The 17,830-nt window shown below is 40.4% G+C and overlaps 1 protein-coding gene across 1 annotated transcript in view; it reads right to left on the minus strand.

Moving 5' to 3' along the window:
* The window catches only part of KDM4A (lysine (K)-specific demethylase 4A), a gene marked incomplete at its 5' end in the record, with an annotated part of 21,805 nt that extends 3,977 nt beyond the window's left edge, over window positions 1–17,828 (minus strand). The window contains 16 exons of the mRNA XM_010006713.1: window positions 223–411; window positions 1,385–1,493; window positions 2,432–2,487; window positions 3,162–3,238; window positions 3,520–3,724; window positions 5,930–6,108; window positions 6,767–6,887; window positions 8,559–8,911; window positions 10,261–10,451; window positions 11,200–11,450; window positions 12,367–12,504; window positions 13,455–13,558; window positions 14,030–14,079; window positions 15,528–15,721; window positions 16,583–16,697; window positions 17,686–17,828. Coding sequence (XP_010005015.1) covers window positions 223–411; window positions 1,385–1,493; window positions 2,432–2,487; window positions 3,162–3,238; window positions 3,520–3,724; window positions 5,930–6,108; window positions 6,767–6,887; window positions 8,559–8,911; window positions 10,261–10,451; window positions 11,200–11,450; window positions 12,367–12,504; window positions 13,455–13,558; window positions 14,030–14,079; window positions 15,528–15,721; window positions 16,583–16,697; window positions 17,686–17,828 — 2,475 coding nt within the window. The remainder of the gene's footprint in view (window positions 1–222; window positions 412–1,384; window positions 1,494–2,431; window positions 2,488–3,161; window positions 3,239–3,519; window positions 3,725–5,929; window positions 6,109–6,766; window positions 6,888–8,558; window positions 8,912–10,260; window positions 10,452–11,199; window positions 11,451–12,366; window positions 12,505–13,454; window positions 13,559–14,029; window positions 14,080–15,527; window positions 15,722–16,582; window positions 16,698–17,685) is intronic.
* Between the last annotated feature and the right edge of the window lie 2 nt (window positions 17,829–17,830).

Raw genomic sequence — 17,830 nt, forward strand, 5'->3', positions numbered from 1 at the left:
CCGGACTGCAAACCAAAATACAATAAAGGACTTGACTAAGATCACTCAAAGCAACAGCAAGGTTGAGATCAGAATTCAGTATCAACATCATTAGATTACAGTGAGAATTCTGAAAGAGCCAAGGCTTCAATACTGAAGTTCTAAAAGAATTACATGTTCTAAAACTTTTCAGTCTCTCCAAGAAACTGCAGTTCAAATCCTAGGAATCATGAACCTACTTACCTCTGCTTGGGATGGAGTCTTATGCCTGAAGCATGTAATGAAGACAACAAATGGCCAGTCATCAGGCTGCATCATGACTCCGGCTGCTTGGGCACAGCTGACATGAAAGGATGTGGGACATCGACCATGTGAGCACTGTACACAGCAACCTGCAATTCTCTTTCTTCGTTTCTTGCAGAAGATGCATTTCTGTGGACAGGAAACTAGAAGTTATGGTTGGGTTTTATGCCACACAAAGGTCTATCTGGTCTGAGTGTCTGATACTGTGTCATTTACTTTCTGTGAGAGCACTGCTACTTTCTGATTAAAAAGAAGCAGAAGGCTACCACTTCTAGTTTATGACAAGGCAATAATTAATACATTTCTATTAACCCTGTAGTTGAAAAATGTACATTAATTATTCACCAGCTCAACATGCACAAAGCATGTGACCCAAAGATGCTAGCAGCAGGAGACCTTAGATTAAATCAGTTTAAAATGGTCAAAAGTCAACAGGACCTTTCAGTAATTGGCTATTATGTTACACAGGATGAGCAACAAGATTAGAATTATGGGCAAAGACCAGAAAAACCCAAGCAACCAAACAAATTTAGAAAACAAACCACAGAAGTAACAGTTAAAATTCTATCATTACCATCAGTGACACAATTGCACTTGGGTTGGGCCTGATGGGCTGCTGTAGGAAAAGAATGTTATCTGTAACTCACTGGCATGTGCAAAGCAGTTAATAATCACTTGCTTTTAACAGGAGGAGTTAAGTAAAGCTGCTTTCTTGCTGAAGACGTTCACCCATTACACAAATGCCTCACACATCCTGAAGGTCTCAGTGCTCAATAGCAGGCAATAAAGCAAATAAAATACTAGGGATTAGAAAAATAAATATCACCACTACACAACTGTATAAATCTCATTTGCCACATACTGAAAACTGTGCCTCCCTTGCTGGCTCCTCAGCTGAAGAGGATTTAGGAGAACAGGGAAAGGTTAAAAAAATGGCAACAGAGACAACTGCCATTTTTCCATACAAAGAACAGAGCAGATTAAATTCTTCAGTCTGGATAGGGGATGAGTTGAGGTTGAAGGGATAAGCAAAGTTTCCCAGACTCTGAGTGGACTGGAGAGACACTGAAACCTCACCAGTGAAGCACAGGTGGATCCTTACCAGTCTGAAACGTTGCAAGGGGATTTTGCCAACATCTACAGGACTCCGCTCTGCAATGTTCACAAATTTTGCCTCCAGTACAGCTACAGCACACATCACATGAACCCATCTGTCAGAACAGAAGAGGTGAAAAATAAATTAATATGCATTAGGCCAAGAATGATGCTTTGGAGTTTAAATAAATACAATTCTCTTGAAGCTTGCCATATAAACCATGAGAAACAGTCTCTGAGAATTAGCAGTGTAATCTTCCTTCCCACTGCTAGTAACAGGACACATGTGGGGCAAAACCAAGACTGCCTAAGTATTACTAATAGGCTAAAACAGAAGAGCAATTTAGTGTGGCATGTGCTGGTTGCATACCTGCGTTACAAAAGCCTGCTTGATAGGCTTATTCCTTCACAAACCGGCCCCATAGCAACTGCTCAGTCACCACTGAATTACTTTTGAGACCATGACCAAGAGGTTGAGGCAGCACAATGTGACACCCACAATATTTTTGGAGGCCAAGATTCAGTCACTTCTCGGTGTTATGCAGCTGTGTCACTGCTATTTTGCCTCAAATAACTTCAGATGATCCACCACACCAAAGGACACAGGGCAGGCAGTTGTATGCAGAGGTACTCTGAATTTCAGTATGTTTTGCTACTTAAAGCTATGGTTGTCCTGTGTGTCTCCAACACCACCACAGGTTACAGGCAGAACTCAGAATCCTCTGTGGGAAGGTACTGAGAGGTGTTATCTCACCTGTAACCTTATTTTTATGTGGCACCTTATACCTCTGCACATTGCACCTCTGCACTATAAAATGCAAAGCAATTAACACCTGCTGTCAAGAGAATAAGAGTGAGGTGTTACCTGAAGAGATGATGATTGCTGCATGTGAACGCAACACACACACTGTACCACAGCCCCCCCCAGTAGCAAAATGTGAAAGCTGATGTTGGTCACTGTTACACCAAGTGTAGACATTGGCTTCATTAGCTTATCCTCAGCTACTTTGGAATTGAACTCCTCCCGTAAACCAAAAAAAGACGGAACACTCACTTGTCATCATTGGCTCTTTGCAGTGCTCCTCCTCGTAATGAACACAAACAGCAGTCCTGGCACAAGAAAGCAAGCATTAGCTGAAAAAGTGAAGTCCAGAGTGGTATACTTGCTTCACAACTTCTCAAAATGCATATCCACAGGAAGAAAAAGGTTTCACTATCAGAAGAGGGCTAACTACCTTGTACAGATCAGCCCTTCAAGATCTACCACTAGTCTTGTTCAACTTCTTTCTTATGGGTTCCTTTTATAACCACAATACCCCGTACCCTTTGAGGATGTGTAAAAGAATCTGGAACAAACATGAGCAAAAGGCTAACCCATTCTGCCGATGCTATGTAGCTTTTTGAGGAAATTCCATTCTTCTTGCCTTCTTCACATGTGCATATTTCCCTAGTTATTAACAGAAGTCACTTTCTGTTTTTAGAAATGTATTGTATTTTTAAAATACAGCTACCATAAATTAGGACAGTTAATGGAGCTATCTAGATTCACACAGAACACCTTCTCTATGACTCACATGAGCTCAATAGCTTTGCAGTAGTCAAAAGGATTACTTCACTGTGGCTTAAAAAGCCCCCAAATACAACAGACTGGCTCCTAAACATTCTCTAAATTGCCTTCATTTCACAGAAGAAAATAGTAACTTAACCCACTATGCATATGAACTTTTCAGGCAAGTCCCCAGATGTACCAGACTCCATCTGCAGAATCTTATGAGAAACTTTACCTCTTCTAAGGCATTTTCTGTACACCTGGAGCACATCCAGTCTGCAGTGGCCTTGTCAGGGGATACACCATAACAACCTAGAACAGACAGATCTCAGTTAAGGGCTTACCTAGACTCAGATCCATTCCCCTAGGGCCCAGAAGTAAAGCAGGAGGTAAAAATCAACAAGCCTAAGGATAACGCTGTGTATTTACAATTAACTCCTGCAGCCAACTCTGTATTTTAACAAGCAGCACACAAGTATATTCCAAATAAGGACTGAACTTGGTCTATTTGTACATTAAACAGACTGGTAGAGGCTTCCTAGGATGTACAGACTTACTACATAAAGTTCAGGGCTAAGTCTAGATGAACTCACTTGCATGAACACAGACATGGCAGTTCTTGCAGGTGATGAGCACACTGGTTCCATCTTCCTCTAAGTAGGGGGTTGAAAGATTAAGGTCAGTGCTGCAGCCAGTTGTAGTAAAGCACATTTCAGGAATCAGGGGTTTGGTTCTGATCTTCCCATCTGCAGCAGCTGTAGTTACCCCAGAGTTTTGACTGTTGCCTCCACACTCTGCCTATAAGAGATGGACAAGAAATTTAAGTTTTACAAGTGCAGCTCTCTCACAATCTTAACTCACCCATTATTACATACATAAATCCAACTTAAAAGAGAAAAAGAAGGTATTGAATGATTAAAGAGTTAGAAGGTTAGATAAAGGTGTAGTTAGTTTATAAAATCCTCAGCTACTGCAGCTTCAAAATGAAATTATTTTCTACCCAGCTAATATAAGGTCTGAGCTGCATCCCTCTAATAAGCAACAAGATACACACCAAACTACATATTTTCTGACAGAGGAGATGGAATCACCAAGCCCATCTTATGCACCTCTCCTGCATCTCCCCACCCCTAATACAGAGGATCATTACACTGCTGTCCAACATTGTTAATTTATCTCACCTCAATATGGGAGGATTACTATCACACAAATAGATACCTATGGCAAAGCCAATTATTTTTTTCCTAGTGTAGGTCAAAAAAGTCTAATGGGCTTTGAAACATTTGTTCCTGGGAAATCAGCATATTAAAAATGCAGTTTTCCAGTTAAAATTCAGAAGACTTTCAGGACAATCTTTTGTAATGTATTCATCTAAACCAATGTCAAATCAACCAGCAGTTACATGTGAAGTTTATAGAGCTATGCTTCTATTCAAACTACCCCTCCTAACAGCTAAATAGAAATCAAGCAAACCATCCTTTGTACCTCATAAGCCACCACAAAAGTAGCTTGCCTAATCTTTAAAAATATTATTAGCAGAAATTCCAGCAGCAGAAAGAAGCTGCACTGTCCCTCCTACAGTGCATCGAAAGGTAAGAGGAAAAAAAAAAGTCCAGGTAAGGATCACAGTTGGAAGGGAACTGACGTGTTTTCAACAAGTCCTTGTTTATTCAGATTCTGTAAAACTTACTAATTTACACTGAACATTGCACCTCAAGCAAAAGACTAAATGATTAAGGGAAACCTGTAACAAAACTGAAGGAGAGCTTTTTTTCTCCAAGCAGCTACTTTTATTCTTCACAAAGGAAAAGTGATTATTTGTCTGGCATTTGTGCCCATTTTTTTTATGTGAATAGGTAACTGAAATGAGTTCCCAAACTTGCTACAGACTTCCTGAAGTTGGAACAACGACACTAACCACATCTCAAATCTTTGAAATCTCCTTCGCTGCCTGCTGTAAACAGACACTTGAAAACCTGCAGGTACAGTTTTCTGTTTTATAACATTTAGAACTCAAAAAAAAGAAGCATTAATTAATTTTATGCAGTGTCAACACTAGTGAAACCCCCATGTACTATGCAGCTTGTGTGAAACTTCCAGCCCTAAAAAGAACCCACTCTCAGTGAGGAAACAGCAAGACCAAACAGAAACTATGGTCTGTGCCTTTCATGGATATTAGGAACTATATGTAATATAAACCCTCAACAGAAATGTGAGGTTTTTATTTCCAAAATTGTGGTGAACATGTTTCTAGCATCAGCATTATCATCCAGTGAATTAACCAAATACAGTTAGGATATGGGAAGGGACAAACTAAGTTGAAGATAAAACACATAGTAAGCTATTCAAGCTACCTTAAAATTACTTAGCTCAGGCATAGTAAAAAAAAAAAAAAATCCAATGTGGGATTCTTGCCAAAGCATTTACACAACATGACAGAGGGGTTCTGCAGCCCATCCCAAGCTATGCACTGCTACAGCCACACTTTCATTAAAGCACCTTTTCACATGCCATTGCTACTGTCAATATGGATATACTCGATGAAAAGACAACCTTGTATCTATGCCACCCACAAACACAACCCTAAATCCTTTTATGAAAAGGTTTTCTTCCTTGCCAGCTCCCCGAAGATCATCTACTATGAGTGGACCTGAAGTATTTTTTAAAAAAAGTGTAGTAGTGAAGGTGTCAGTCTGGAAAAGACCAATGGGATTTTAGTCAGCTCCAGCAACATTAAAGCTCCATTCTGCAGCTCTAGAAAAAGCAACAGAACACAAAAGCTTCATCTGAACAGCTGAGCAAGCCCCTGGAACCCATATAGTCCATCACAGGCATGGCAAGATTCACCCAATTGTGCTTTCCTGAAGCAACTCCTTGGGAAGACTGCAACACTCACACAGCTTTAACTGGCAATACGCAGACCAACATTTTTAAAACCACACATCAGAGCAGCAACTGTTTCAGCCATCTCTATGATAACATCAACAGACTTGCTCCACATACCTGATACGTCTGGAAGAGCATACAAACAGCACAGTAAGGAGACTGCTGAGCCATGGCTCGATTATATTCCTTTTCAGCCTCAAAATTTGGTGGCCGATTCTGCCACAGCTGGCTAAGTGGCTTGGCCCATGCTTCTGTCTCCTCAGCCTCTTCTTCAGGAGTTAGTTGCTCTGATGCTTCTGCAATAAGAGATCATTAACTCAGTAATTATTTGTCCTTTTATAGATACTCTTCTTGCAAATGAAACTAAAGAAGGCAAGCAGTTCTGAATGGGGATGACAGAGAGACTGCCAGAAATCAAATTTACAGACGAGTGATGGGAGCCAGTAACTGTCTCATTTTTAAGAGGCTTCTACTAATCAAGCAACTGTGCAGACACAAGATAGACTTACTGAGTGAGAACAACACCAGCTCCAAGCTACATCAAGACTAAGGCTGTCAGCCAAACACTTTAGTGGTGTTTTGTTGTTGTTGTTGTTGGTTTTTTTTTTGTTTGTTTTTTTGTTTTGGTTTTTTTTAAGATCATGAATATTTAAGTTTCTGGGAGGCTCTATTGCAGACACAATTATCCAACAGTCTCTGGTACTAGTTTAATTTTCCTTTTAGGGTTATGACTTTCCAGAGAATGGAACAGGAAAGAAAGAAGACACCATTTAAAAGTTTAATGACGCAAGCACAAAAAAAAAAATAAATTAAAAAGAGGCAACTAGCATGTCTAGGACACAGAGGTGTCACTTGTTGACTCCTGTTTATTGCCAGTTACTTAATGAAACCTGCCCTGTCCACAGAAGCTGAGACCCTCTCTACAGTCTCCCAAAGAGCACAAGCCTTACTTACCATCATCACTGATGCAGTCTTTCACCAAGAGTGGGTGATGGCGTGGGAGCTTGCTCAAGGGCTGGCGACGACCCTTGGACTTCTTACTCTCCTTCATTGATCTGAGGTACTCTTTTGCTACCTGGACAAGCAGAAGCAATTCAGCAGTTAATTACCATGTGTCCTTCTGACATTATTTTAAAGGAATTTATTTTGAACTTAAACCTCCATAAAACGAACACATTTCCATTATTTTATTTCTAACAAACTAACTTCAGCTCTAAACTACCTAAGTTTTCTAAATAACTGCTTGCAGCACTTTTTCTAGGGAAACAGAGTGCTGTACTAGCACAGTTGAGCCATGAAAACAGACTTTCACAGGTCCCAGCCCAGCTTTTCATGCAAGTCTCTTTGTATAAGAATTGTGTGAAAGACAAACAAAAAAAGACAAGCTGAGTGGTTCAACTTACAAGAGCCACAGTAACAAGTCTCATGCCTCACAGGCATATTGTAAATGAAGGAAACTTTTACCCTCTTTGCCTATTACTAGCATTGATGTTTTTCCAGACGGACTGGAAAAAGGAGACTACAACAATAGTTATTTTCTCTTCCATTAGCCTTATGTAAAAACAAGTGACACACTGACAAAATTACTACAAACTTGACAAGCAAGGCAATAAAGGCAATTATTTTAACAACCTAGGAAGTCTCTCAGCAGGTAAGATTCCCCCCACTCTTTTTTTACCTATTGCCCTTCCAAGAGCAGAAGCAAATCTTAGATTAAATGCATGTTACCTATTTTTACATCTCATCTTTTATAAAAGCCAGAAGAGAGCATAACAATCACTATCTCTGATCCCGTACATAGACCTGAATACAAGCCTTCTACTTTTATTCAAATGGAAATCAGCATTCCCAGATACCGTCTGATGGAAATTTTTTTTTTTTAAACACACCAAACTGGGGAAAACAATCTACACCCATTTAAAATTTCACCTTTTCCTTGTGTGAAGCATGCAATGGAGACATCAGTATCAGTACGAAAATTTCTTTAGTTGAAATATATGTGAGAACTCCTTCTCAGTTTCAGCTTAATTATCAACAGATTTGCCCATCTGCTGTTCCATTTCTATAATTCTTGAATTTCAAAGACATAATGCCACTGTCTAAATGCGGATTCAAAGAGGGATATCAAATAATTTGAAAAGACATCACCAGGTAAAATTTTAACTACTACAGCCTTCTCTTGGGCTGTCTAATAAAACATTAATTGGCAGTTCTCAAACATTTGGATTTACATTCTCCCAACCAGTAATTTCTGTTCCATCATTTCTTTCTTTTTTTTTTTAAGGACACACAGATCTACTGATGTATGTGATGTTAAAAAAAGCCCAAACAACAATCAACCCTTGAACTTATTAATGTGCTCGTAATAAAGGCTGGATTGCACTAGATTAATTTTAGGAATAAATAGGTGTCTATTATTACAAAAGGACCTGAATCAGCCTCTAGCACTACCATGTCAAAACCACTGAGCTACTCTTTTCCTTAAAGCACTTGAATAACACAGAGAAGTTCTCAAAACAAGTCATCTCTTTGTTTTCTAGGACAGGTAAGAGTGTAAGACTTTGATCTTTAATCTCATTTGTTTAGCAAAACCCAGTTATTAAAAAAACACATTAACAACTAAGCAACCTGCTATGCAAACACCAACGGAACAAAAACAACCTCCACAGGTGGGAAGTTTTTGCCACAGGAAATCCATGACCACATAATACAGCCCTTAGACTTTCATTGCTCTTGCCGCTCATACCTCTGCCAGGTCTTGTTCACTCATACTGGCAGTGGCACTGGCTTTCTTTCCCGAAGTTTGCTCACTGTCAGATTCACTGGCATCCCCTCGAGCATAGCTATGGACTGTCAGCACCCCAGCTGGCCCAGGAAGAGTTCGTTTTGCCAACGGATCAGTTGATTCAGAGTCAGAAGAACCAGAATAGACAGGTGAGCTGGGCTGAACGCTGGATGTTGCACCCTGCTTTGAAGTTGTCAAAACCGAAGTGGAATTTGGAGCATGTGGAATGGAGAGATCCAATGCAGCTGCTTCTTGCTCTTCCTCTTCAAGCTTCACTGTTTTCAGTTCTTCTAATTTGGCTGAGTTCACACGATCTAGAAGAAAGAATATACAGACTTTTTCTAACGTCTAGGAAACAGAGAGAACATTTGTGCAATAATCTGCACAATTCAAACATCAATACATCAAAAAGTGGTATTAAGTTAGAAGAATAGATCATTAACTGAGACACTTATAAAATCATGTGTGGCTTAGAAAGAGAGAAAATAAAAGCATTTACTCATTGCCTCTTCCAGTTCCAAGAACTAGGGCATATCAAACAAAACCAGGAGACACTGAGTTCAAAATTGAGAAAGATCATCTTTTATACAGTGTAGCTGAACAGCCCAACTCTTGGCCACAGGATGATGTGGGTAAGAGGTTACATGGGCTCATGAGAGACTTAACACAAGAAAAATAAAAACCACAAACCAATAGAAGACTACTAAATACAAGCTGCAAAGGGCTGGAAAACAGAATACTGGAGGAAGGCATCACGTATGTTTGCCCCATTCCTACATTCTTCCATAAGACCCCTGGTCCTCCGTTAAGAGCAAGGATAACTGACCCATTACAAGCCACACTTATTTTCCTCCAGCCAGTTTACTTCAATAAAGCATCTCTACAGCATACCAGACTTGCACTACCAAGAAATGTGCATTTGTTTTACTAAGCCATTTCTGTAAACAGTTCACATTACACAACAGAGATGAAGAGGACCTTAGACTACTGAGGCATTGAATACATTACTGTATGCAAGCAGGCAAAAAAAAAAAAAAAAAAAAAAAGTAAACCAATGTGTGATAAGGGGTAAAGCCCAACATTCTACACAGAGATATCTACATGGGCATATACATTAAAAAAAAAAAAAAAAAAAAAAAAAGGCAAAAATCAAGAGCTAGTAGCAATTTCTTAAGCAAGTCTCATGCAATATGTCCTGCTCCCCTTAACTCAGCTGGAAGGCAACATCCCTGTGACCCACCTGGTCAGTCACTGAAGCAGCTACAGGATAGCTGACTACACCTTTGCCCTCCTCCAGCATTTTTTTAATATACTTTTCACTGGGCTTAAACACAAATAGGTCACAAAAGCTAATTCAAGCTGTGGTTATTTCATTTACTCAAACCAGCTGCAGAAATGTCAGACAAATTTAACTAAAGGGCACAACCTAAAATTGTTCTAGATACACTCTCTGGTTTTGAAAAACCAAATGGTAGTATCTCAAGTCTCATGACAGTAAATTTCTGAAGTGCTTGCCATGGCTCTGACAAACCAGTGCCTACTTTTTTGGACATGACAGCATCCTACTGATTAGCATCATATGAAAGAGTGCTCTAACAGCTTCTCTCCCTGAAGAATAGTACCCTGTCCCCCTATACCAGGACAAAGCTTGACACACAGTTACCTGGAAGCTTGAGCCTCTGTTCCCCTTGCTGCACAAGTTCATTTGTAGGTCTCTCACGAGGCTCTGCCATGTCCCCTTCATCCTGTGTGGAGCTCAGCTCCTCCTTGGGGAAGGCCTCACTCTCACTCACCTCCTGAGGCACTTCCAGGCAGACCCTGTGCCTTTTTGTTCCAATGCGATGCTTGGGGATGCTGCAGAAGACAAATCCACGTCAGGTTACAAACACATAAGCCTGCTGAATTTCTGTCTGGATGCACAAAACACAGCCAGGTTTGGATCAGTGTTTTATGGGACAGCATCTAGCAACCCAAATAGTTTCCAAAATACTCTGAAGTGTTTTCTTCACCTTTACAAAAGCAGAGTCAGTAACCCTTGGGGATGACTCCTCAGCATAAGTTAATCATGTCTTAGGCAGCTATGTTCTTGGCAGGCATTCTGTACCTTAAACAAAAAAACCCCAAACAAACATAAACCAAACCAAGCCAACAACAAAAAACACCAAAGATACCTTCAGAAACAGTAGCTGACACTGGCTGAAAAATATTTAAATGCAAAATGAAAGACTCCTGCAGCCAGGAACTGCACACTGATATTACAGCTTGCAACACTGATTATACCAGAATTTGCTAATCTAGTACTGTCCGCTGATCCCAATACATCTCCTTTTTCTTCTGGCTTTCTAGTGTAGAGCGCATGCTTTCAATCCAGACTTTAGGTATCTATCCAAAGATGAAGACCTACCTTCAAAGTTGGTGCATTTCCAATCTACCAGAAACCATCAATGTGGCTTAAAACAGTAATAAATAAAGAGTAAACCCTATTTCCCAAAAAAACAGTTTATTGCTAATCTGTAGTTATTCCAGCAGAAAATATTCAATTGCAGCTGGCTCCAATTTCTAATACTCCAACAGAAAAGCAGAAGACTATATAAAGCACTACCTTTTTGTCTCATTCCCGTCCACCTCCTCTTTTTGTGTTTCTTCCGTTTCCATTTCCTCAGCACACTGTTTCCCATTCTTCACCTTTTGCATGAGATCCCCTTTAAGGAACTCAGCTGCTTCTGGGGTTGGAAGAGCATGGTCAATGACAGTCACATCCTTCCCAGCTTTCCAAAGCTTGTAACGATCTGGCTGGTACTTCCTCACAAACACATCCATGGAAATCTTCACCATGTCCTTTCGACATGAGCACTGAAGTTGCAAAAAAAATATTAAAGTAAGAGCACATACTCAACAATTCTACTCCGCATTCCTGTAGCACTTGGCTTTCAGAAGCTTAATCGAAGGAAAAAACATAAAATTCACATGTACATGTAATTAAGTCTCAGAATTCTCAAGACTCCTTCCCAGGAAATCAAAAGGCATATATTAAGTTACCAAAAACTGGGCAGAAAAGCTAGCAAAAGCAACAAAACAGAAAACCAGATGTTATGACAATAACTAAGTCAAGGCTGCTGGTAGAAGTTGATTGTTATAATATGAGCTCATACAAACCAGCCAGCAAAACCAGAGACTATAATGGGGAAGTCAGAGCCATACAGACTCTAGGCCTACCCAGAGGAGCAGCAGTTCTCTGTCTCTGGGCATGGTTACAACTAGTGCTTCACACAATTCTTTTCAGTGAAACTTCTGAAACCATAACCCATGTTTGTAAGGCATTTCTGCAAGGACATAACACTACCCAGTGTAAAGGTTCAGCCAAGACATTTATTATGAAAAGTGACTTAAGTTAGCAAAGTCATACTTCCAGGTTAAATGATCAATAAATAATGGTTAATATCAGACAAAATACTGACAAGTCCTCACCATCAAGAACAGCCTTTCATCTTTGGAAAGACAGCCAGTTCCCTGCTTTTCTTTTAAACCTCACTGTATCTACACAAAGCTAAAAAATGTGTTATGTGCTACCCATAATTGAAACAAGGACATGAAACAGGAGGCTGACTGGGCACTGTTACCATATCAGAAAGCAAGCCTCCTGCCTTAAATAGACAAAACACTGAATTAACTCCCTAAGAACAAACATGGGGAACTTAAAAGCGCAGCAGAACATTAGGCACTGCATTCAGGTTATTTGTACGCAAGAGGAAGGCAACAGACCACTTACCAGTACAGACTGCTTCCCGTACTCAATCCACCGAAGGGTAGCGAAGTTGGTAGATTCAGCACAGTTAAAGCCATGATTAAAGCCAGCATGATAGCTATAAGGAAAGGTTATCATGAACTCTCCAGCCTCCTGTGTCACCTAGAAGACAATTAAGACACCACATTAAGACAATTTAAAAGTCTATGTGGTGGGTCTGAATAAAAGGAGCTCCCATACCCATCGCTCAGCATATCTGAAACCTCCACCTGCAGATGGTGGTTGGAGTTACTTGCTGCAAAAGACGGACTTGATACTTTTCTTCATTATTCCTTTACTGAACTAACAGTTTACTGGAAAGCAACACTGAACAGTTTTTACTAAAACACAACTGGTCAAAATAGCATAGAAGTGGTTATACATATGAAATACCCTGTGATGAGCTATCTCAAGATTATAGGTATCTGTGCCAGCTATAGGTTTGGCTGAACAGCACCTAAGGCCAAGTAAAATTTCTTGACCACAAGGGATCCATACACAATTTAGAAATTTACTACTGTTTTCTTTTGCTGGTCATATTAAGACACAACTCTCAGTCAGCCTTCCACCTATGCTCTTCAACATTTCCCCACTGTATAGCGAGGAAAGATGGGCATGGCAGTTATCACCTGAGGAAGTAAGGAACTCTATAAAGTGATTAGTGTAATGAAAAAATATGAATAGGGAACAAGCCTTACTGCCTACTGAGGAAACATCACAACTGCAATTAGCAGGGGACAAGTCTGAAACAAAAAAAAAAACCAAACCCTCTCTTCACTGAATACAGAGCTAAGCAGTGAAGTTAAATCTAACACAGGATGTAGTGTACAGTTTTAAAGTTTAATAAATAAGAATTAACAGAAGACAGGCCTTTCCTTGACAGATTTTTCTGTCAAATTTTTTGCAGATCCAAACTGCTTGATAAATGGAAGTATAGTGGGAAAGGACTGCCTGCTGCTCTCTCTCTTCCTGTCTCCCTCTCTAAGCATCTACAATCGGCTGCTGTCAGAGATGAGACAGAGCTGCATGAACCTCTTGACTGAGCTGGTATAGCCGTGATTACTTTTCTACACCTTATCAAATGGGATGCCGTATTTCTTCAGAATTGATGGAGAGATGAGGGTCATCTTGTGACGGAGAAATGCTTCACAGCTTTGGGCACTTCCTGGAAAGAAACCTGTTTAAAATAAAAGGCAAGGAGAGATCTTACTGTTCTGTTGAACTAAACTAATTTTTCAGTAATTTTGATTAAAAGTTACTGTCTAAATAGTACTTTTTCCTATGTCTACAAGTATGGACCACTTTATCTGAAGTTTGAAAGAGGATTAAGAAAGAGCACATGGAAGGATCTTCCCTTGGTTATGACCTTCCAGCTCTAATTATCAATAGTTAAGAATTTTTTCATTAAGGATTGCACAGATCACAGCTTTATTACTTGCAATGTGAAATTTCTCTTGTATGCATACTATAAACAACCCCTCAGAAGTCATATAACCTATATTCTAAAAAGCAAATTATTACTTCAGCTATGCCAGCCTGTGGTCTCACAAATGTCAGAGGCATGTTGTATTCTGAAAGAGCTGAAACCAACTGTGGCTGTCCATCCCACGTCCCACAAAGGCATGACATAGAAGAATTGTCCAACTACCTTTTGCAAGTCTCTCCAGTCGCTTCCCATGCTCTGGAGGGATCGAGTACCTGTAGCCATAAGAACAGATCTGTTAAGTTCAAGTGGCATGATCAAATCTCAAAGTTTGGCTGGAAATCAAACTGTCATCAAGGCATGAATTAAACAAAACAAAACAAAACATCCTCCATCTTCACACTGTCTCTTTTAAAGTTTGATGATCTAAAGCTAAAAATCTTTATCAAGGACTTTTAAGTCTCTATCCCATGAAAAATCAAGATGCAAAAGCTGACCATCTTGTTCACTGACTTTTGTTTAAGTAGTCAAGAACCTGAGAAGCGTGATATGTTTAAATAGCAGATCTGCACAGCAAAACATGAACTGCAAGAAGGGCAGAGCAGCTGAGGACCTGTTTCAGTTCACAGGTGTGCGATCCTCACTACACCCCCTGCAAGGAGGAATGCAGAGGAAGAGAGACAATTGAATAATCTCTTTCAGCTGCTCAAACCAAAATGAGTCTAAAAGACACAATGCCACAACCGTAACATGTGCACAACTTTCAGTGTATTCTTTGGGGCTACATCTCTGTACACATATTTTTATGGGCACCACAAAACTCCTATCAGGCTTGCCTACAGTAAATAAAACCACCTACTTAGCTTGTCACTCTGGAACAGTGTGCTATATTCTTGATGGAGTTCCTTGTTAAATAAGAGACTAGAGTATCAGTGAAGTTGACTTCTTCCCTGCACTACTGTAAAAGAAGCAATGGCCAGAAGGTTTATATGACTGAACTATTCTGTGTTTCCATGCTATTGCCACTGCATGGGATTGTTCACTCGTCACACCACACTAGATATTATTTTTTACTTTGAAGTTGCACTAAAAGTCAGCCAAAACCACTAGTTTGCAACAAAAGTGTCATGGAAACAATTGTTGAAGTTGCCTGAGAAATCTTTGAACAGAAGGCAATGATTCACTCTTCAAATGCAACCCATGCTACAGAAAAATTTGGGAGCCTCCCCTAAAAACAATACTGAAAGCTCAGACACTGGACAAATCACTCAACAAGATCCACTAGCCTTCTTCTAGACCTATAATAAATAGTGACACTTCCATGTGTGTTAAAGTTGCCTGTTCCCCCAAGTGCCTGCATGACAACTGGCATATTACCTCTGTATAGTAATTTCAGAGCCTCAAGAAATATTAAGCAAGGTTTTTTCAGTTCTGGCGCTATTGCAGCAGAAAGCATCCACCCTCTATTGTAATTCTGAAGAACCCTTACATCAGGACAGCAAATGGACTTTCCAGAAGGTAACCAAACAAATGGTACCAAGGACACATACTTCTTTGCACAGTTCCTTACAGGTTTCCAGTGTTCCTGTCACCAGATACAACTGCAGTGCTAGATAGGAGGGATGGCAATTCCTTTAGTCAACTCTTGGAACTTCAGCACTTTGACTCCAATATTTTATGGTATTGTTTTTCTACATCTAGAAGCTTCCCTAGAAAATCTTACCATGACTTGGGTTCCCCAAAATGCAAGTAATTAATACTGTAGAGATCCATGTCCTCGGTATGCCAAGCAAAGGAAGTTTTCCACATGCCAAAATATAGGTAAGGAGTATTCACTCCCTCAATGGTTATGCCACTTTCATTCTCCACAATATCCAGGATTGTGTTCAATCTGCCAATATTCCACGCATCTACATGCTGCAAAACACAAGCCTTGTCTTAAACAAGTATTATGAAGGACAGAATCACACAACTAAGACAACAGCAAAATACATCAGACACTTGTGAAACAGCACATCAAGACAAATCATCTGCTGGCACTGCTCAAACCATTAGCTACTTCACTTAAAAGTTTTGTATGACATTAGCTTACATGCTGATTGTTTACTAGCTACTTTTACGGAGCGGAAAAAAAAGTTACCAGCCAACATAATTATCAGAAAGGTGAAATAAGAATGAAGCTACACACTTCACACAGCAGAGAACAACAGTGTGAGCTTGAGCTGATGTCTGAACCCTCTTCAACAGAAACACTTTTCATTCCATCTTTTAAGAAGAGTAAAGCACCATAATTTAGGAGACTAGCAAATGGAATGCATACCATTTTCTAACCTTTATCATCCTAACACATACAGAGCTGTCCCAAACTATATATGCATTAGTGGATACCAAAGCAGTGTGTTCACTGATCAACACTTCCAACTCCCATGTGCTTTTCAGGACAAAAACACCAGAAAATCAAAGCTTATGTAACAGCATTTTTTGCTTCCTTGGAACTAAACTCAGACTGAAGCACTAACACAGTCCCTTAGCACATGACCCCCTTTAGCCTTCTGTAACTGTCTAGATTAAATGCAGAGTATGTTATGCTCTGTGTGTAAATACATTATGTGTAAATACATATGGTGTACAGTGTTCCTGCCTACTCCAGAAGCTGGAACTCTGCTAAGACTATCATTACCTCCTTCTGAGAGCTAAAAGTCAAATGCTACATTAGTATTGATGGAATGCAGTGTTCATGGGATAACTGTCACTTGACAACCCAATCAGTGTTCTTACCTTGTCATAAAGTGTGCCATTAACATCAGCACCGTAGATGGGGGCGTTGAACGTGAGGTTCTTCCAGTATTTTCGTTCGAGGTCTTCAAAGTCGGTGTAGCGGGGTGTGCAGTACCTGAAAACACAAGGATGCTACAGACTATGCAGTTTGGTACAAGTCTAACCAACACTTCCCAGCACAATAAAAATACCTACAATAAAAATACCTAATGCATGTTACCAGCCAGACCCCCACCTCCCAGAACAGCAACGAGAGCAGCCATAGCTCTGATCCTGCAAGACTTGGGCACAAAGTATCAGGAAGAAAATCACTTTGCCCATTTCTCAGTTTACTTTCATTTTTGCTTTGTGCACTTCCCTCAGGTTGTGACAATTTCACTTTCTAGCTGTAGCTACTTAGCAAGGAAGGATTTAGTCAAACCCAGAAATGATACAAAGAACAACTTGAAAAAGAAACAGAACCAAAGTTTTCTGCTACTGCAAAAGTAACAAACATTTCCAGACTCCATCTGCTCTTGATGTCCACTCCATGCTAACTATATACAGTGGCCTCTTTGCACAGTTTTGGGAGATCAAATTTACACTCTTAACACCTAATTAATGCATGTGTGTATATATACACACACACACATCTGTTGCAGACTATTACATGTGCAGAATAGAAGAGTAATTTTTATTAGTTACAGAAACAGAATCCTAAGATATCTGACATATACAGCTCTTGAAAGATAAGGTTTAGTGGACTGACTGCAGCTGGCAATTCCAATTCTCTAATTAGTTATTAAAAAGGCTGTTTTGCCTGAAGCCCTTTAAAGCAATCTCTTCTCTGCCTCTTTTTCACATCAAGAGCAGTGCCTTCTTTGCTACTCTTCCCAGTGAAAATCTCGATGGTCTGGGCACAGAGAGGAGCCCACAGCACAAACAAAAAGTTCTGCCAGCGTTCCCTCTCCTCTGCCCGGGTGACACAAGCCACGAAGGTCCCCATCGGCACAGCCAGCTTTCCGAGCACACCTCATCTGCTCGGGATGGCACCTCACGCCCCCGGCCGGCCCCGGGGGAGCCGGGGCAGGAACAACCCGCACGGAGGGAGACACGGAACGTACTTGTCGCTGTTGGCGATTCTGCGGAACTCGCGGACCGTCATGGCCTTCTTCTGGATGTTGTACTGGGTGAAGAGGCCGGACTGCCCCGTCACCACCTGCTGGATGGGCGCCGGGATGACGAGCTCGTCGATGTCATCGTAGCACC

Source organism: Chaetura pelagica, unplaced genomic scaffold (genome assembly GCF_000747805.2).
Source record: "Chaetura pelagica isolate M959 unplaced genomic scaffold, ChaPel_1.0 scaffold69, whole genome shotgun sequence".
Classification (NCBI taxonomy): domain Eukaryota; kingdom Metazoa; phylum Chordata; class Aves; order Apodiformes; family Apodidae; genus Chaetura; species Chaetura pelagica.